The sequence below is a fragment of the Ustilago hordei genome (assembly GCF_900519145.1).
Source record: "Ustilago hordei strain Uho2 genome assembly, contig: UHO2_contig_04, whole genome shotgun sequence".
Classification (NCBI taxonomy): Eukaryota; Fungi; Basidiomycota; class Ustilaginomycetes; order Ustilaginales; family Ustilaginaceae; genus Ustilago; species Ustilago hordei.
This window is the reverse complement of record NW_024545261.1, coordinates 2,029,736-2,049,080: the sequence shown is the minus strand read 5'-3', so window position 1 is coordinate 2,049,080 and position 19,345 is coordinate 2,029,736. Positions and strand designations below refer to the sequence as shown.

General features: G+C 50.4%; 6 protein-coding genes across 6 annotated transcripts; 3 read left to right on the top strand and 3 right to left on the bottom strand.

Annotated features, from left to right (window-relative positions):
• Positions 1-4,661: 4,661 nt before the first annotated feature.
• UHO2_02967 (uncharacterized protein) lies at positions 4,662-5,082 on the bottom strand (the record flags this gene model as incomplete). The annotated part of the gene is made up of 2 exons (XM_041555755.1): positions 4,662-4,888; positions 4,968-5,082. The coding sequence occupies 2 exons, from the start codon at positions 5,080-5,082 to the stop codon at positions 4,662-4,664; spliced, it is 342 nt and encodes a 113-aa protein (XP_041411689.1).
• A 1,936-nt stretch (positions 5,083-7,018) lies between these two features.
• Positions 7,019-8,218, top strand: UHO2_02966 (uncharacterized protein; the record flags this gene model as incomplete). The annotated part of the gene is made up of 1 exon (XM_041555754.1): positions 7,019-8,218. The coding sequence occupies one exon, from the start codon at positions 7,019-7,021 to the stop codon at positions 8,216-8,218; it is 1,200 nt and encodes a 399-aa protein (XP_041411688.1).
• A 63-nt stretch (positions 8,219-8,281) lies between these two features.
• UHO2_02965 (uncharacterized protein) lies at positions 8,282-10,262 on the bottom strand (the record flags this gene model as incomplete). Its single annotated transcript, XM_041555753.1, has 3 exons — positions 8,282-8,740; positions 8,943-10,124; positions 10,227-10,262. The coding sequence occupies 3 exons, from the start codon at positions 10,260-10,262 to the stop codon at positions 8,282-8,284; spliced, it is 1,677 nt and encodes a 558-aa protein (XP_041411687.1).
• A 783-nt stretch (positions 10,263-11,045) lies between these two features.
• Positions 11,046-12,728, top strand: UHO2_02964 (uncharacterized protein; the record flags this gene model as incomplete). Its single annotated transcript, XM_041555752.1, has 1 exon — positions 11,046-12,728. The coding sequence occupies one exon, from the start codon at positions 11,046-11,048 to the stop codon at positions 12,726-12,728; it is 1,683 nt and encodes a 560-aa protein (XP_041411686.1).
• A 134-nt stretch (positions 12,729-12,862) lies between these two features.
• On the bottom strand, positions 12,863-13,228 carry UHO2_02963 (uncharacterized protein; the record flags this gene model as incomplete). The annotated part of the gene is made up of 1 exon (XM_041555751.1): positions 12,863-13,228. One exon carries the CDS (start codon positions 13,226-13,228, stop codon positions 12,863-12,865), a length of 366 nt encoding a protein of 121 aa, XP_041411685.1.
• A 3,151-nt stretch (positions 13,229-16,379) lies between these two features.
• Positions 16,380-17,618, top strand: UHO2_02962 (uncharacterized protein; the record flags this gene model as incomplete). Its single annotated transcript, XM_041555750.1, has 2 exons — positions 16,380-16,930; positions 17,030-17,618. 2 exons carry the CDS (start codon positions 16,380-16,382, stop codon positions 17,616-17,618), a joined length of 1,140 nt encoding a protein of 379 aa, XP_041411684.1.
• Positions 17,619-19,345: the final 1,727 nt, after the last annotated feature.

The following is a 19,345-nucleotide window of genomic DNA, read 5'->3' as shown; positions in this document are numbered from 1 at the left end:
GCTCGCACCACAATCTATACCCTGATTGCAGATAGATTGATGTGATCATGATGAGATGTGAGCATTGAATGGAGTGAGAACAGGGTGAGAACAGGGTGAGAACAGGGTGAGAACAGGGTGAGAACAGGGTGAGAACAGGGTGAGGAGGAACAAGTGTGGGGTTGGGGATGCTATATTTGGCGGGGCAGTGAACCTCCACCTTTTTCGGTGCGGAATGAGGCCAGCGAGCAGTCGGTGTTTGGGCTCGTACGATCCTCTCTTCCATTCTTCCTTCCCGTTCCTCATCATCTTACTACGACATCTCCTACACAGCTAGCTTCGCCGTGATGCACTCTCGCTAACGTCCCGCTCGATCGCCATGTCTCGTCTTCGATCATAGCTCGTCCTGTCTCCAGCGCCATTCTACCGGCGAAACCTAATATCGAACACCGAACACAAAAGGTTTGGGCTCCACCCCTAGCCCCCACTCCCAGCTTGTCCACGATGTCCAACGCCGACGGCGCAGAACCGATCAACTTCCGTGCCGCCCTAGCAGCTTTCGAATCCAATCGCACCCCTTCTACCTCTACCTCTAATACTGCTATTCTTCGCTCACCGAAACCTCGCGCTCTCGCACACGGTAGCACAAGCAAGCCAGTACCGCCGCAAACACCAGCACGTTCTTCATCAGGCGGTACTTGTAACCCGGACCCGGTGCCTCGCTCATCCTCCACCCCTCGGATCAGGAAAATTTCGGAAAATGGCTTACTCTCAGCTCCATCCTTCAACAACCCTTTCTCTTCTTCGTTCTCTCCGCTAGCAGCACAGCCAACGACTTCAGCTTCCGGTATGCTAAGCGCTCATACCCCCTCCGCCGTGTCGCCGAGATACACTGCAAATTCCCTGAGGAAGTCAGGAAGTGGATTGAGTTTGAAAGAGTTAGCCAACCGGAGTTTGCCCAGGAATGCAAATGGTGGGTCGATTGACCCTAGTGCTAGCCCGATGGTCAGAAACAGAAGCAGAAGCGTTGTGGAACAGCACCACCAAGGAGTTGGGTTGAGCTCGGCACCAAATTCAGGCCGCTCCTCTCCGCACCAACGAGGTTTGGATGCATGGAACAGAACCGATTCTCCCGCAGGCACTAACGCACACGAACTCGATACTTCTGCGGAAGATGCCATGTTCGCACATGCTGTAATGGATCCTTCTTCTTCCCCCTCCCTCGTTCCGCCGCAGGTTTCATCGCGTAAAGGCTCCGCTTCATCCACTCATTCCACTTCTTCAATCACACCCAAACTTCCACCCCGTCCACCAGCAGGAGGTGGGGCCGGGGGGAGCTTAGCCCCAAGCCCAACGATTTCAGAGTTCGGTCAATTCCCAAGTACTAAACCAGCGAAAACGAAAGGCGGGGTTGGGGTTCGGTATGCGACCTACAGCCCCGGTGTAAAGAAAAGTGTAGGGGGAGGTGGAGTGGGGAGGGAAGGGGTTGTCACTCCTCCAGCATTGCCTCCTAGAAGTGCGACGCTGGGAGGGGAGAGAGGGAGGGTAGGTGCATCAGAATCGGCGTATAGAGCGAGGCAAAAGAGTCCGAGTAAAGCTGGTGCGCCTAGTATACCGAGGAAACCGACGGCCGCTGCTACAAGTAGTAGTGCGGGTGGGGTTGTGGCGAAGCCTACTCCTCCGCCTCGACCGACTAAACCAACGTCGGGTTGGGAGGGTAATGCTGGAGGGTTTAAGTTTGGTTCCACCCCCACCAACACTGCTTCTGCCGGTACAAACAGCGATAGAGGTGCAGTACCACCCCAGCGACACACGCGAAACCCAAGCACAGGTCCCTCAACCACCGCAGCCGCAGCACATAGAAAGACGGGAAGCAATGTCTTCACCAGCATCTCTCTCACCGATGATGCTAGTTCCGAACTCAAACGCAGTCTTGAATTTGACCTTCACTCCGACCACTGCCAGAGGACGCCTCCTCGTAGACCTCCCCGCAATACCACCCCTTTTCGATCCCCGAACAACACTCTTAGTGGTCAGACTGGAGTTGTGGGCGTAGCAAGTTCTCTCATCGGCACCGCAGCTTCCGCTTTACCCCTCTTTAAGCCAGGAGGAGCAGGAATGGGGGGAGGAACTAGGTCGTTGGCTGATGGAGCACCAAGTAAACAGTTCGGCGGGGTAGGATTGGGTAGATCTGCAAGTACTCATTCCGATCTTAGTACTCATTCCGATCTTAGCGTCCGTCCTGGTGACGGGAGTGGTGCCAGGGGGAGGGTTCAACTTGCCGATCCCCCCACTTCGACCCCACTGAGTAGGGGAAAAGGGGCGTTGGAAGAGCCAAGAGACGCGGCTGCTAGAGCAAGATATGAAGATTTATTCTCATCACTTGTCTCTCAGCAACGAATGCAGCGAAGACGAACCAAATCCAAAGAGGGAGAAGATGATAGTTCGAATGCCTCCACCGTCCGCGGTGGCTCCTCATCTAAGATTGAGGAAGGGTCTGGGGCCGTTTCGGCGCTTAGGGGATGGTTCGAGTCCGATTCGCACCCCAGCTCCAACCCTACTACCAATGGTAATGGGGGCGCAGCAGTGTTAAGCGCAAAAATGGTTCAAAAGGTATGGTCGAAGTGCAAACTTCCAGAGTCTTTCCTTGCAGGGGTATACGATCAAGCCTCATCCTCATCCTCAACTCCCGCAGGCTTGGATAAAGAGGACTTCGCTCGAGCAATGGCAACTATAGATGCCGAACTAGAGCGACGTAAAGCAAAGCGAGAGAGAAGAAAGGAGGCGAAAGCTAAAAGAGCATCCACAATGTGTTTGGGGCTAGGGAGGAGGGTTCCCCCACCCCCACCTTCTGCGGCGTCTGGAGCTATAGTTTGATCGAGTTGAAGTCTGTCATAGTCTCGCCGCTTCAGGGTCCTATTGCGGCCAGGAATGGTGGTGCACAAAACTGGCAACAATTGAATTCGAACAGGTACGAGGATGAGATTGGGATACAATACTGCAAACCAGTCGCAGTAGTAAGAAGAGATGAAAGCGAGTCACTTGCCGAGCATGACAGCACTGGAGAAAGTATGGTGTATACAATTTTCCGTCGGCGCGCAAAACGGATGAGAGTATAGGACAGGTAGAGGCATAAATGCATCATGCTCAAGCCCTAGCCAGCCGAAACAAGCCCCTTTGCAGGATCCAGCTTTCTTGTCACATCGTCATACCTTCTCCTGCTAAAGATTACGATCCAGTGAAATGCTAAAGGATGACATAGAGCCGAAGTGATAGGGAATCGGGCAGAGCCGATCTGACCAGAGATCGGGCAGAGCCGATACAGTAAAGCATCGGGTACCGCTTAGTCCCGCTCGTTGACACACTTCGTCATTAAGTGGAATGCTCCCACCTTTGGCATATGCCGACACTTTGTATATATATATCAAGCGGGGAGCTCGAGGCTCCCGCCACATTCTCTCCTAAGGTCAATATAGTATAGTGTTTTTGCTCAATAGCTTGAACACTGTGCTTAGACTGTTGTCGACCGCTGAGTGTCGACACCCGTATTTTTATTATTATTTCCACATCTCCAACCAAAGATCAACATAACGATCGCAAACAGTTGAAATTAGATACACCGCTCTAGAGGCCACAGTCAGGCGCTCTTTATAGTCGAGTATGTCTAAGTGAGAAGACTTATTATTTCGAGATGTGAGAAGCTACAGAACATAAGTAAATATACCCGAACAGCTGACCGTGCTCGCCCATCGAGTCACTCCTTGAGCCGTCATCCAGTGGGTCTCCTTCATAATCGTTACCTTGTCAACACCACGTTGTCATGACAACACTTCATACCTCCTTCATTGGTGTCAAACCCCGAGGGTAGGCTGCATATTCTCCCACGAGCTTTGCATCCACCTCATCTCTGTTTGCACTTTGCATCACTCCGGCCTCCCTGCACTTAATACTCCGATATAACATGTCGACCTTTGGAAATACCGAAGTATCTTCAACTCAAACCTGGACACTCACATCATCGTGGCGCCTCTCAAAGGGCACATCCTTCACGCAGACTTTCTCGCTTCGCAATACAGCAGTATCCACACATCACGGCATATAAGATGCATCGCCAAGTCGACAGTCCCACCGTGGGCCTTTAGCCACCTTTCATCTGAGCCACCAGTGGGCTGAATCTCTACTGTATCAAATTGATACAATACGCTGTGAGGACTGTTTCACAGCCACCAATGGCAACCCATCTGACTTCTTCGCGAGATTCGAGGGTCAAAGAGGTGCACGCATCAAGCTTCAGGCTCGGCAGGGAAGTGTGCATAAGAATCGGCACTCAGACAGTAGCTTCACAAGTTTCCATCATCCATCTGTACTTAACGTTCGTTGTCGCCACACGTAATAACACCGCGTCCTACCATGAAACCATCACCTATTCAACAAGCAGCAGATGCTGAATCTCTAATGCGTAGACTGACCGCACACTGCTTCACATGCTTGAGCGGAACGACTACTTTGTGCAGACATCTCATCAGGCAAAGGTAAAATTTGTATGAAGAGGTCGATTTACGTGCGTCTCGGCGATGAGCAGGAGCTGTACATCCTGACAGTCTATATCATGCGTCGAAATGCGGGAATGGTCTCACCGCTCACAAGTCCTCTTAACCTTCGCGCTTGATGTCGATGTGAACCTACTTTGTGCATAAGGTCTTGGACGTCTCCTCATGCTTCAAGGTGTCTATGTCTCGCTTTTTGCTGTTCTCGGCAGAGACCCAGATACGAAGTTCATCGTCATCAACGTGCTTCAGCGTGATCTTGAAGCAGCCCTTCTCCTTGTCGAAGTCGGAATATCTCATCTGAAGGTTCCCTCCGTACCACTGCACATTGAAGTCCTTGGTGGGGTCGACAGTCGTAAAGTCTATCACAGAGAGAAAGTCAGATTGAAAGTTAGTACCGGGGGTCAAATTTCGGTGAGAGCCCATGTACTTGATGCATACCTTTCTTGGTATCATCTTTGACGACGAAGAAGTCGTCGGGACCTTTGTCTGAAGCAGGCGTACGCTGCCAAAGGGAGAGCATCGTTCCCTTTCCCGAGGGCAACACTGGCGCCATGCCAGGCTGAGCAAGGTCGATGCTTTCACCCAAGCTGTCCAGCTAGCCAGCCTGGGCCCCTCATCGTCGGCTGAGGTGCCGAAGGGAAGAAGAGGAGGAGAGAAGCCGAAGCTGAAGCTGAAGCTGAGCTGAACCATTGTTTTGAATTGCTCGAGCCATCCCATCCCTTTCATCAAGGTGCTGAGCCAAAGTCGCCAATGTGGCACTTGAGTTGCTGAGCCGTGTTGCCTTGGCTTGAGACGAGGCAACGAGATGACTCAGCTGCCAGATCAACAAGAACAAGGAGTAGTATGGAAAGGAACAAGAGGAGGAGAAGGAAGACGGATAGGCCGAACACAGACTGACTGCCTGCCTGGCATGCATCCGTGTGTTCGTGCGTCTGTGCCTGTGTTGCTTGATGTGACTTGGGAAAGAAACACACCTCCTCAATGTGACTGTGGAGAAGAACGGGAGAGGAAAAAAGGACTCGACTCAACTCTGCTTGACCGAAGCTGACATAATCCCCCATGTCACCTCCTCGCCTTCGTTGAGAACGATTTGCTTGCCTTCGTTGAGAACGATTTGCTTGACTTCGTTGAGAACGGTTTGCTTGCCTGAACCTCCGGGTTCACCTCAGTTAAATCTTCGTTCCAGAAGGTGAAGCAAGGCCACTTGGGATCGGCACCGTCAGGGCCAGTCTCAGCTTCACAATGCTTCTTGTAGTCTTTGTTACGAGGTAGTAGCTTCGAGTAGACTGAGCAAACCTGATTGCCCATATACGCATGCGCTGCATAGAGGTTTTCAGAACAGAATGCCAGCACGAGAGCGGCGCCGATGAGTTGTGATTTGAGTGCGAGCATGTCGAATGCGTTCTTGCATACTTGGAAGTCGAAAAGGGATGCACATTGGAATTCCGACGTATCTTCAACTGATTGTTATGGGATGTAATCTTCTTCTGTACTTCACAGCATTGATAATAGAGTTGATGGAAGATGTAATAGCCTGTGCTGTATAGTGTACAAAGTGGTATATTGAGTTGATCGAGGTTGGTCAAGCGTCGTTGTTATTCCCTGTAGCTGTGACCGGGGAGGGTGTGCCATGGATCAAATCTACACCACCAGACATGAATCGTTCAGCTTCTTATTTTCCATCTTATACCCTAAGAGCGTGGTAGTGGTGAGTACTCACCCTGTATAGAACTCTCCAAAGCATCAATCCGACTACTCATCTCGTTCACTACACCACCAACCAATGCAAATGTCAGCATTCCTAAACCCTCAAAATCTGGAAGTCAAGATGCGGCACTTACTCCGTGAGGTGACTTGACCATTCATATCATCGAACCTAGACTCAAGTTGACCTAGAACCGTGTCTACCCAATCGATCAACTGGTGTGGGGAAGAGATGTCGGGTGGTTGCACTGCGTTTTCTGATTTTGTTGATGCGTTGGATGGGTCGGTGTGGGATTGGGTTGGAGCGGAGACGGAGGCGGAGTCGGAGGCAGAGGCAGAGGCAGAGGCAGAGGCAGACGTGGGGGTTGAGGGAACGGTTGTGGTCGGCTGTGTTGTTGTGGCGGACATGTTTGTGTGTGAGAGATGGTGGTGGGGGTGTTGGGAGATGGGAAAGTGTTGTTCTCGACGACGAGTGGTGTTATGCGGGGCGTGAAGCGCGTTTAAAATTAAAGTAAATGAATAAAAAAACAAGTTGCGGAAAAGGAAAAGAAAAAGAAAAAGAAAAACCTCCACGCGCACGGACCCTCACATCTTGCCTTTGCTCGACACTTCCCTTTCATCCACACCATCCTTCTCTTCTTCCCACGATACATTCCAACAAAGGGCAGCAACAAACCCTTTCTCTGCAGCGCCGAAGCCTTATAACCCCCTCTTCCTTCTTCCTTCTTCCTTCTTCTTCTTCTTCACCACCATCACCAACACCACACCGTCGCAAGATCGCAACAATGGCCGACGCAAAACCCCCAGCCACCTCCTCCGTCCTCGAAGAGCTTTGCTCACCATATCTTCCATTCGACCCCTCCTCTTCAGTCTGGTCCAACCTCCTCCCAACACCCCAATCAGACATCACCTCATCCTCCCCCATGTGTCCAATCCTCTACAACCCTCCGTATTCTTCTGCTATGGACCTTTACCGAACCCTTACCACCTCAAACACCTCCCCCCTCACTTCTCCCCTCTCCTCACTAGAGTTATCCCCCCGCGCACTAGCCCTAACCTCACACCTAATCCAACTAAACCCTTCCCATTTCTCAATCTGGCAATACCGCGCGAATGTCCTCCTCTATTCCTCTGAACTTGAAAAGGTAGAAGGAGGGAGGGATGCGGTATTGCAGGCCGAATTGGGATGGTTAGAAAGTTTAGCGCATCAAAATATGAAGAGTTACCAAGTTTGGCAGCATAGGAGAGTTGTTGTTTCCGCATTGGCGAAGCCGGGCAGGGAACTAGGCTTTGTGGAGGAGAATTTGGATAGGGATGCGAAAAATTATCACACCTGGGGTTATAGGCAGTGGGTGCTTTCCCATTTCGGAGGTCTCTCCCTACCCAGTTCGAAGCCTGGTGCCGCTCCGGCCTCGAGAGGTGCAGGAGAATTCCCAGAGCTGTGGCAAGGAGAAGAAGAGTACGTGGACAAACTCCTCACAGAAGATGTAAGGAATAACTCGGCATGGAATCATCGCTGGTTTGTCAATTTCTCCCGCTTTGGTCTCACTGGTAACCCCTCCAGCACCAACCCATCGCATTCAGAGCAAGTCATGGAGCAGTTAAGGAAGAAGATCCAGTACGAAATCGCATACACAAAAGCCACTTTGTCAAACGTACCAAACAATGCTTCGGGATGGAACTATCTCCGCGCACTCCACACTTCCTTACCTCCAGCGTTGAGGAGGGAGATGAAGGAAGCATTAGGTTGGGTAAAGACGTTGGTTAGTAGCCAGGTTGAAGCGGAGAAAGATGCGAGTGTGGATATTATGGGGAGAGGGTCGGTGGGCGCGCTTGAGTGGTGGTTGGATTGCATCGCTCAGCAGCAGCAGGGTGGTGTAGAGGAGGCAGAAAAGTTGGTCAAAAGATTGATTATGGCCGATCCAGTTCGGAAGCGCTTCTATGCTTATCGACTCAAAACCATCCGCCGCTCACTCACAGCATAAGTTTACACATAACCTGACATTCCATCCAAAGCATTTACATTCCCAACCACAGTGTGCGAGTGATCAAAAGAGCTTGGGTGGACCCTCCGGACCCCAAACAGCCCTCCTTAGACCAGTGAAACAGTTCTCTGCTCCCTCCGGCTGATCGAAATCAGCAAATAAAACCATATATGTCCCGCAGACAGTGGCTAGCACTCCACCGATGACGTTGAGGAGGTTTTGACGATAGGAGGGCTCCAGGGCCTCGTGCTTTGTTGCGCGACGGAAGAACTTTTCGCGAGCGGCGCGGGAGACCGGGGTGCGAGGCGTGGGGATCGTAGCCGTTGTCGGTGGACGCGTGTAGAATGCCGAGAGGATGTCGTCTGTGGTTTGGGTGGTGGAGGCCGAGTTGGAAGATGGGGTTGAAGCAAGGGGTGATGTTGAGTGGAGGTGCGATTGCGGAGCTTGCCATAGTGATCCTGATCCCTCTGAGGAAGAAGGAGGTCCTTCGTGGTCTTGTCGACATTGGGTTGCGTCGTCGGCCTACAACAGCGAAAAGGTGAAAAACAGTGAGTCAGTCACCTCACATTCACAACCGTAGAACAAGGGACCATGCGCAGAATCGAGTCTTTCGAAAAGTGACATACAAAATGTGCCTACGTATACATGACATCAAAGCACCAGATCTGCGCATGACCTTGAGAATTTGGGGGGGGGGGGGGTGGGGGGGGAATTAGATGCTCACATTGGTGCTCTTTGCCTCTTGCCCATCAGTGCTTGAGGGCTTGGTCTTGTTCTCCTCATCCCAAGTCTTAGTCCTCAAACTCAACGCATGTAGACCCCTTTCAAACTCTGCCTCCAATAACCCATTTACCACTCTGTGACGCTTGATCTGAGTCATACCTTTAAACTTGTCCGAGATTACATGCACATAGAAGTGCGTCTCTCCGTTCCCACCACCCTGTGCGGCCATCGCTGCGTGGTGTGCGTGTTTGGATGAGTCGTTGCGGATGTGAATTTCGACTTCCGGTCCGAATTCGGCTTCGAGTTTGGTGCGCATGGAGGATTCCATACTGGTGGGTTGGGGTTTGGCGCTTGTTGCGTAGCCTCTGGCACCTGCTGGTGTGCTCGACATGGCGGAAGAGGAGGGGGAAGGAGAGGAAGGAGAAACGGCGGTAGAGGAGGGGGAAGGAGAGGAAGAAGAAACGGCGGTAGAAGCAGTGTTAGGTCGAACGATCACTGGAATTCTGACTCGAATGTTGGAGGGCAGAATATGAGCAACGAGAGTGAATCGACCTGTTTTCTTGATACGACCGAGCTTATCGATAGAACCGTCGCTCTCGTGTGCAGGAGCAAGGGTGAATTCGCACGCCGTGATGATCTGAGCCGAAGTCAGACGGTTGAGCTGGACAGGTTTGCCTTCTTCGCTGGAATCCGTTTCAAGATCGAATGCGCCGTTTTCCTTCAAAAACGCAACAAGGTCGCGTGTTGAAATGCTTCCCTGAATACCCAGTGCCGGCTTTGGCAACTCCACTTCCCCAGTTGCAGTAGTAGCCGAGTTTGAGCTCGGTTTAAACTTGACCGTTGTCTGCCTAGTAAAAACAAGAGGAGGAGCAGCTTCGAGTTTCCTCCTCAAGCTTAACAGCTGGATAGGTCCGAGTTCTTGTGTGAGCGATTCGGGAGCTGGCTGGAGCTGAAGAGTGGCTTGTGCGGACTCGAGCTTTTGTTCAAGAACGGAGCTGGTGGCTTTTTGGTTGGAGAGTTGGAAAGGGGTGGGAAGAGGATCGTAGAGGGCTTTCTTGAATGGGAGGAGCTCGTTGCGCATGCGTCCGGGTTGGACGAGAACGATGGATCCTGCGCTACCGAGACCGGGAACTTCGGTTTTGAGTTGAACACGGACTAGCCTTCTTTGTGACAGTGTGCGGGCCTGCAATGCCAAGACCAAGAAGATATGTAAATCAGTATGCGCACTAGAAGGAAGTGGCCGGCCGGAGCAGGCTGAGTTGATTGGTTGGAATGGACTACTCACTGTATATGCGAGGTTGAAGACGGCGGAAGATCTCATTTCGATTTTTTGGGATGCGAAAGTGACCGTCGCGAGATGAAGGACCCTGCGACGATGTAGGAGGTGATGTAGGTATGGGATAGCGAATGAAGATGATGGAGAGAAGAAGCGCCGAGACATCTTTGCCCTTTGATAAAGGCAAGCAGAGAGTCTTTCGAGAGGCCCTCTTTCGCACTTTTTTGCCCCCCCCCCCCTGTTCTTTCCATTCGCGCGGGAGATCCATCTCATGTTCTCACTCGAGTGTTAGATTGGTGTAGCTCACAGACTGATCCGCTTAACTTTGTCATCGGGGCTGACTAAAGATCTCGATTTCGAAAAGTGCGATTTATGGCTGACTTGATCCGGCCAATTTTCTCCGATAATATTCAAATTTTTTTCGGCAGTGAACGGTAACAAACACAGAAAAAGGGTGCACGAAGCCTCAATTGGAATGTTTTGCTTCAACTTTTTCCAGGGCAGCAGAGCGCGATATGCGAGACGCGATGAGTTAAGCGGCGACGACGACCACGACCATAAAATGACGTTTCTTCTTATTATTCCCCGATTGTTCAGCTAAAAGGTTCAGCTGTTTCACTATCGGATCGACGTCCATCATTCATCATCAACTTGTCATTGCAGTCGAGCTTTCTGCCTTTCGCAGCCGCTTCGTATCTTCTGCTCTATCTATACGTCGTGCTTCGTAAGACATCGTCACCAGTTCCAGCAAAGACAAAGACTAAAGTTAACCTAGAAGGTCATCGATAGCAAGGCTACTCTCTGGTCTCAGATAGAGGATCCGTCACCATGCCACCGAGGATCCCACGATGCGCTCTGGCACGAGCCGCTCGAGGCCGCTCTCTGGCCGCAGCACAAATCCTAGCTGTACCTTCGGCTGTTCGAGCTCAATCTAATTGGGCAACAGCGATCGACCAGGCCAAGAACCTCGTACAAGATCAACTTGCTCAGTTTCCGACCTCCTCGCGGTCTCCAGCGTCGTCATCTTCGTCTTCGACGAGCGCATCTGATGCAGCTTCCTTCTTCGGCGCCTCCAGCAGTAGCCCCTCCTCCTCCACAACCTCCTCAACTTCCACCTCGCCGCCACCACAGACACCCATCATCCAAGACCCATTATCTCTAGTCTCATCCGAACTTTCCTCTCTCCGCTCCAACGTCTCCTCGCTCCTCGGCTCTGGCCATCCCAGTCTCGACACAATAGCAAAATACTACTTCCAAGCAGAAGGCAAGCATGTTCGACCGCTCATCGTCCTTCTCATGTCCAAAGCCGTCAACGGTCTCTCCCCTCTCTACCCCGACCTGCTCTCCCAAGCCCAGAACACATCCTCACGCAGCGATACCGGCAAATCTATCGAACGCGATATGGGCATCAACGAGCCTCTCTCTCCTGGCAGCGTACTGAACGATTTCAACCCGCATATGGAAAGCATCGAGGGCTCTCTCCCCTCTGCAAGCGTGGATGATGGAACTGCTGCTGCTGCACTTTCTTCTGCTACAGGAGCTATTTTGCCAACACAAAGAAGATTGGCCGAGATCACAGAGATGATCCACGTAGCTTCGTTGTTGCATGACGACGTGATTGATGCTTCGCCTTTACGACGTGGTGCGCCTTCCGCACCATCGGCGTTTGGGAGTAAGCTTAGTATCTTGGGTGGAGACTTTTTGCTGGGTCGTGCATCGGTTGCTCTGGCTCGTTTACGAGATGCTGAAGTGGTTGAATTGCTCGCGACAGTCATTGCGAATCTTGTAGAGGGTGAGGTCATGCAGCTCAAATCTCAAGCCGCATCCTCTTCCGCTGCAGAGGAGTCAGGATCAGCTAAGAACATCTGGGAATCAGAAGGTCTACTGGCACATAACATGGGGCTTGACCCCTCCTCATCCCAGCGTTCCTTTGTTAGCGCGACACCAAACCAACCCACTCCAGGCCATTTCTCACTCTACCTGCAAAAGACATACCTCAAAACCGCCGCTCTTATCGCAAAATCCACCCGCGCAGCAGTAATCCTAGCAGGATGCGGCTCAGACGCTGTCTTCAAAGCAAACCTTCCTTCTTCCGTCGCCGAAGAAATGCGTCTCATTCGTGATGCAGCTTACGGCTACGGCCGAAATATCGGTATGGCCTTCCAGTTGGTGGACGATCTTTTGGATTTCCAATCAACCTCAGCTGCATTCGGCAAACCTTCCGGTGGAGCAGACCTAAGGCTCGGCTTGGCTACAGCACCAGTCTTGTACGCATGGCAAGAATTGCCTGGTGAAGGGATCCACGAACTGGTAGCAAGAAGGTTCGAAGGTGAAGGTGATGTAGAAAAGATGTTGAAATTGGTGGATAGAAGTCAAGGGTTGAAGAGAACGGCGGAGTTGGCGAAGGAACATGCAAGGAGGGCGAGAGAATGGTTGGGCGTGCTTCCAGAGTCAAAGGCCAAGCAGGCGCTGATCAAATTGAATGAACAGGTGATTAAGCGTGTCAAGTAGACGAGACGATCCATTGGTGCGTAGTTTAGAGACGGTTTTGCTTTCCATGTATTCCATTGCAGGGAGAGCGTTGATAGATTGTTGTAATACACTCACTTCTCCCTCCCTTTGTGCTTTGATACTGGTGTTTTGTGCTACTTGAAGTGTTCACTGAGATCAAAACACAATTCTGCCCGCTTCCATTTGCCTGCCTGTTTGCCGGTAGGATCTTTGATCTCTCTTTGAAACTTCTCCATTGTCTTTTCCCATTTCTCCACTTCTGGATTGCCGCCATCACTAGCAGCTTTTTTCTCGAAGGAGAAATCATCTTCCACATCCATGATCATGGCGAGTCGATCGGAGAAGTGAAAGATTCGCATATTGATCACTCCTGAACCTGGGTATTTGATCGAGTCGAGGATAGGTTTGGGGACGTTGCCGATGGAATGATAGTCGATGTATTGGGATATGAGAGAAGGGTCGGGTGAGACGTCGAGTAGGAGGACTTCTTGCCGCGGCATGATGAAAGTGTGCTGGGGATCCGGTTCGGGTCAGCTTGTGTGCAACGAAAGCGGTGAGAAGTAGATTGCCGATGATAAAAGGAGTTGTGGCCGTGATCGAACAGGTGTTGTTCTTCAACGTGCGGTGGAGGTTTGACATGACAAGAGCAACACACGGGCCAATGTACATCGTGTTAAACTTTGGTTAGTTACACTGCAAAATTTGCGGCACGCTTCCGGTCCATGCTTGCTTGACGTGGAAGCGAGTCAGGAGTGCCTGATGCAGGGAGCCAAAAGAGTTGCGAGCCATACGCTGTATGTCTCGGCACCATGTTTCCGTCCGACAGCTTGGTGCGATTCCGAATGCATTGTTCTGGCTGAGCTATAGTCAGTAGTGTCCTTCTTTCCATGAATGATGTGAGCTTCCAAGCGAATGCGGCTGCTGCTGCTCGCAGCGCGTAACTTATTCGAGAAAACTCAGGAATAAGGCTAACGCTCGTCTCACCTTGCCGAGGGGAAGAGTTTTCACTTGCGTTGAATATTCATTACTTACATAAGCTCTGCCATTTTGAAAAATATTCGAGTTTTTGAAAACTAGGGGGTTTCAGTTTTCTCTGAGTTTTCAAAACTCCAAGTTTTCATGGTTTTTTTGGATTTTGAAAGCTCGCTGCTTAAGTAAGCTCTGCCAGGAAAGAAAAGCTCGGAAGTTTTGAAAACCCCTACTTATTTTTGCCATGAGCCTGGGTTTCTGAATATTTGAGTTTTCAGCAGGAGTTTTTGTCATGTGCTGATATCATGTGATTCTAACACAATTCTGCGCACAACCCTTGACCTCCACTTTCTGCACTGTCTACACTTTCTCACGCTTTGAGTTATGTCTGTCCTTGCTTCACTTCTATCACCATCTCCAGTAGCATTTCCTCCCTGTCAGTGCCAGGACATGGACATGCCATCCCCTCACAACCATATCAACAACATTACACTATTCACAGCTTTGCAGCGAGCCTCTGGATTGGCTCCAGCATCAGAGCAGTCTTCAACTGCTTCGCAGCACAACACAATAATGTCAGCTCAGTCCAACCTTGATTGCTCTCATCAGCGCCACCCTTCTGCAACTTCCAGCACCTTGGCTGGGGCTGAGTCGACTCAGCCAGCAACCTCTCCTGCTTCCCCTTTGTCCTCCTCCACTCCTTCTGGTTCCAATGCCACCACATCTGCTGGTTCTTTGCCTTGCCAAACCTCTACCTGGCCAACTCGAATCTCTGCAACTCGCAGACATCAAGCCAGTACTCGTGGCAGCAGGTTCAACAAAACAGATCATATTGCCTACTTCAATTGGCTGCCTAGCGACATAAATAACCTCATTGATATCATCTACAATAATGATCATTACCAACATGTTATATTGCCAGGACATTTGACTGTGGAACAGGAAAAGGGTCTGAAGACAAACAAAGATGTTATCTGTGGGCAGATATGGCAGGAGCTGTTCCCAGACGAGTCTACTGTTGGTGGTGCTGGTTGAGTAAAGACTAAGATTCGCTGGCTCACTGAACAATACAACAACATCAAGAAGACCATCTTGCAGCAGACCAGTGCTGGAGTACTTCTTCAAGACATGGATCACAACAGCTCGGTAAGTACAACTTAGTTGATTCATGTTAAGTGTGCCAATGTTCTTATACTTTATATCTCTGTCTATGCTTCTTTATCAACTTGCAGGACTATGCCACATGCGAATCGATTGCTCGAAGCTGCCCTTGGTTTGAGCACTGGCACAAGATGATGACCAACCATGCACAGACTGGTCCAGTTGTTCTTCTCACTGGTCACCCATATGATGCCACCCCTGCCTCCTCTCAGAATAACTCGGTTGATGCCGATGTGAACATGGATGATGCCAGCGATGCTCACTACCCTCAGCAATGCAACATTCCTGGCATGGAATCCATTCTTGAGGAGTCACAAAATGATCCCATTGGAGCAAGAGTTATCTCATCTTTTTCTTCTTCAGTTGCAGCCACCCCAGCTGCTGCTTCATCTTCATCCCACTTGCCCTTCTCTTCCTCATCCAACCCATCTTCAATTGGCCCCACCCCCTTCACCATTACCCCTATAGACACTCCAACCCACCAGTGCTCATCCAGCACTGCTTTTGAGGCTGATGAAGTGGACAATGGTGATGGTGACTCTGTTTACCATTCTCCAGCCACAGGTACAACACCCAAGAAGTCTCGACCCTTCACTTCCAAGAGCAAGCAAGAAGAGCTGTCAGAAATTGTGCAGGCCTGCACCCAAGACACGCTTCAGGCACGAATCAAGGTTGAGGAGGAATGCACAAAGAGGGAGGAAATGCGCATTCAATTTGCCAGGGAAGAAAGTGAGAGACAAGAGTGCATGCGAACTGAAGAGCATGGTTGGCTCATGGAGATGGTGCAGATGATGAACCCTAATCTACCCTTTGGCAACATCGCTGGAAGTAGTCAAAGCAATCTTGATCTTGACCCACTGGTTCTTGCCATGGATCAGCAGGACAATAGTGATTCAGCTCATGAGTAGACCATTTGGCAAGAATGGTGTTCCTTTTGAGTTCTCCAAGTTCTGTTCCTGTGTTTCCAACTTGTTGTACCATTGCTCTCTGTAAAGCTAGCTCTCAATATGTATGACTAGCATACCCCATACCCAGTCTTCCATGTAATCTCTCAAATGTAGATTGCTTCAATGTGATGAATTGTTCCACATACAAGATGCTGATCAGCGTAGCCCTGGTTCCGAGCATGCGTGTTGTGCAGAAATCAGCTGCGCAGAACCCAGCTGTGCAGAACTCAGCTGCATTGTGTTTGTAGCTTTGGACTCTCTTTCGGACCACATCATCCTCTCCTATTTCTGGCCCTCTACTTCAACCATGGTGTGCACTTCCAACAAACAGCACCTCCTGGACAACATTGAGACCACCATCATGCACTCATTGATGGTGGAATCCAAGATGCAACTTGATCTGATGGATGTCAATGCCACTTGGCACCCTAATGATGACCTTGAAGATTCTGATGATGACATGTTCAATCATGCTATCTCATTCGCACTCATCAGGACTTATGACATCATCAGCCAGTCTCAATACACAGTTGAATGCCTTCAACTGCCGCAACGAAAGGATCCCCTCATCAACATGCTTGATCGATATGCTGTCATCAACTGCAAGCTCTTTCGAGGGGCTGTTCGCATGACCCCAGATGCATTCCAAGCTCTCACTTACAGACTCAGCACAACCAATGCCTTCAGATCAATATCAAGCTTTCAGTGTGTTCAGCAGCAAGTTGCAGTTGGTCTATATCGGCTTGGACAGTCAGGAAATGGTGGTGGAGTTTGTGATGTTGCATTTGCCTGCGGTTGCAGTCGGGGCTCAGTTCATGTGTGGACAGATAGGACTATTGCAGGCCTATATGAGCTGAACAGCGAGGTAGTAACCTTTGCAACTGAAGACGAGCGTGCTAAGGCAAAAGCATGGGTTGCTGATAAGAGTGGAGTCGAGGAATGGTCTAGAGGATGGTTGGTGGTAGATGGTACACACATCAATCTTGCTTGGAAGCCAGCACTCAATGCTTGCAAGCATTACTCATACAAGGGTGATTATACATTCAACATTGCCCTTGTCTTCCTCCCTCATTCCTTGCACATTGTCGAGTCAGTGGTTGGACATCCTGGGTCATCACATGATGTGCAAGTCTGGGCTTCAGGCAGTGGTATTGTTGCGAAGCCTTGTTTGCATCTTGATGAAGGCGAGTTTGTCTGGGTTGATGCTGGTTATGGCTACTCCAGCTACACAGTTGGACTGTACAGCAACACTGCAGCTGCAAAGAGCAGAGATCTCCACTACTTCAACTATTCACTCTCCCACATTCATGTCAAGGCTGAACATGGCATTGCCTACCTCAAGAACTGCTTCCAATGTCTTATGGGATTTCAAGGCAACCTGTATCAAGAAGAGGACCATGAGAAAGCTGCACATACAGTCCAGGCTTGTATCATTGCACATACATTTGCAAGCCATTATGATCGACCAGATGAGGTGGCAGAATACCTTAAGGCATCAGAAACTCTATCTGAAGCTGAGGTGCTGGAGACCACGTCAGGGATGGAAGCATATCAGCAGGCTACCGAAGATGCAAGGATACAACAAAGGGAAAACCAGCAGCAATATGAACAGGAACAGGCTGCTGCCATGGAGGGCATGTCTCAGAACCAAGTCCAGAAGTTCAGGCAGGAGAAAGCACTGGATCTTAGGGAGGAGATGCTCACTGCACTCTTTGCTTCTCATGGCTGCCCTTTTGAGGACACAACAGCAGAATCTCAAAGGATGGGAATGACAACATTGGCCTTTGCCAAATGGCAGGAGAGACAAAACTGACAGCATGAGGCTCGCAGAAGACAGCGATCAGAACAGGTGTGATGTAAGCTATTTGCTTTAGCTTTTCAATCAAAGGTTTTGGCATTGTTCAGTATAGTGTTCAACAACATCTGATATGATCACTTTGATCTTGACCTGGTGTAGGGAATCAGAGATTGTTTTTACCAGGCAAGTCAAGTGAAACTCCAAGATGCACATGTCACAGGCCTGTGCAGTTTCTTGGGGCATCAAAAATTGGGCCCAAACATATTTTCAAAGTATTGTGTTTTTAAAACTCAGAGATAACTGAAACCCCCTACTCTGCTTCACGAATACTCATGCGGCAGAGTTTTCAGTATTGGACTTGAGTTTTCACACACTTGATGTTGCACGTGATCTACTCGCGCGAGTGCCTCCACTTTTCTTGCGCAGTGCTTCACATGAACCCTTTCACTGAAAGCTATGACAGCTGTGGAGCTCCAAGGTCGGCAGAGCAGGCAAAACGAATCTCGACGAAGGCAGAGGCAGCAAGCAGAGGGCTCACAGCACACGAGGGATGTTCAATAGGCTTTGCAGACATAGAGTGACAGCAATTGCAATATGAATGGTGTCAATAATGACTGTATCTGAGTGTGCGACAAGAGTGTCAAAGATGGTGGAGCTACAAGGTGGTTCGGATTCCGGAACAGCTTCATTTTCCGGCCGACACTGCCCTCCCTTGGTTGGTTTTGAAAATTCACCCTCTGAAAACTCAGCTTACATTTGGGGGCACTAATTTCCTGAGCTTGTCTGAGTATTGGAATACTCGAGTTTTCGAGAGCTCGGAAAAATTGAAACCCCCTTAACTGTGTTCTGCTGCCCGGCAAGTCGTGCACTAGCGTCCCAAATTAGGACTCGGTTGTGGCCCAACGCCCACACTCGCAACCTTGATTTTGCAGCAAAAGAAACGAAAATGGATGGGCTGCTGCTGCTGCCGCTGCTGATTAGCTTGGATTTTGGCTTTTGGCTTTTGGCTCTAGCTTTGGCCGGGCGGTGACATTCATATTGACAGAGAAAGGCTTCCACGCCGAAATGAGGCTGCTCTGTCTCTCTGCCCTCACTCCGCATGCTTCGCCTGTCACTCTCGTCATTTCCCGCAGACTCAACTTGCCGCTTGGTGCGGTACTGATCGGCCCGGCTGAACTTGGTGTCTCTGTCTGTCTGTGTGGTTCTGAGTCTCTTCTGTTTCTCCACACATCATTCCGTCCTCGTTCTGTTCGGAGATCAATCCTGCCAGACCCTTCCTGCTCGTTTTGTTTGTCATTTGCCGTTCCGTCCTCGTCGCTGTAGTGTGCAATACTCCGTCCCCTTCGCCCCTCGTCCCTTCTCTATCGACGGCCGCCATCCTCTCGATCACCAATCCACCTATCTCCTCATCACCGTTCCGTACCAGTTCGAACCCGGAAGGACCCCTTTGCATCACTACCACTACCACCACTGAAACAACGGGCACGGTCGCGCTCAAATACCCTTAATTCCTGAATCTCGCCCTCATCCAACTCATCAGTACATCATTCGATTTATCGAGGCTGCATACCATCGATAGCATCGTTGCTTGAACACGCAGGCAAGCAACGAGCAGAGATCATCATCACCCCGCCTCAAACACAGTATCGCGACCTTGGCCGGTGAATGCTGCAGCTATAGACGGAGTTCACGAGCTGTGGAGCTCAGCAAATAGCGCCAACAGGGCTGCGCGGCCCCTTGAG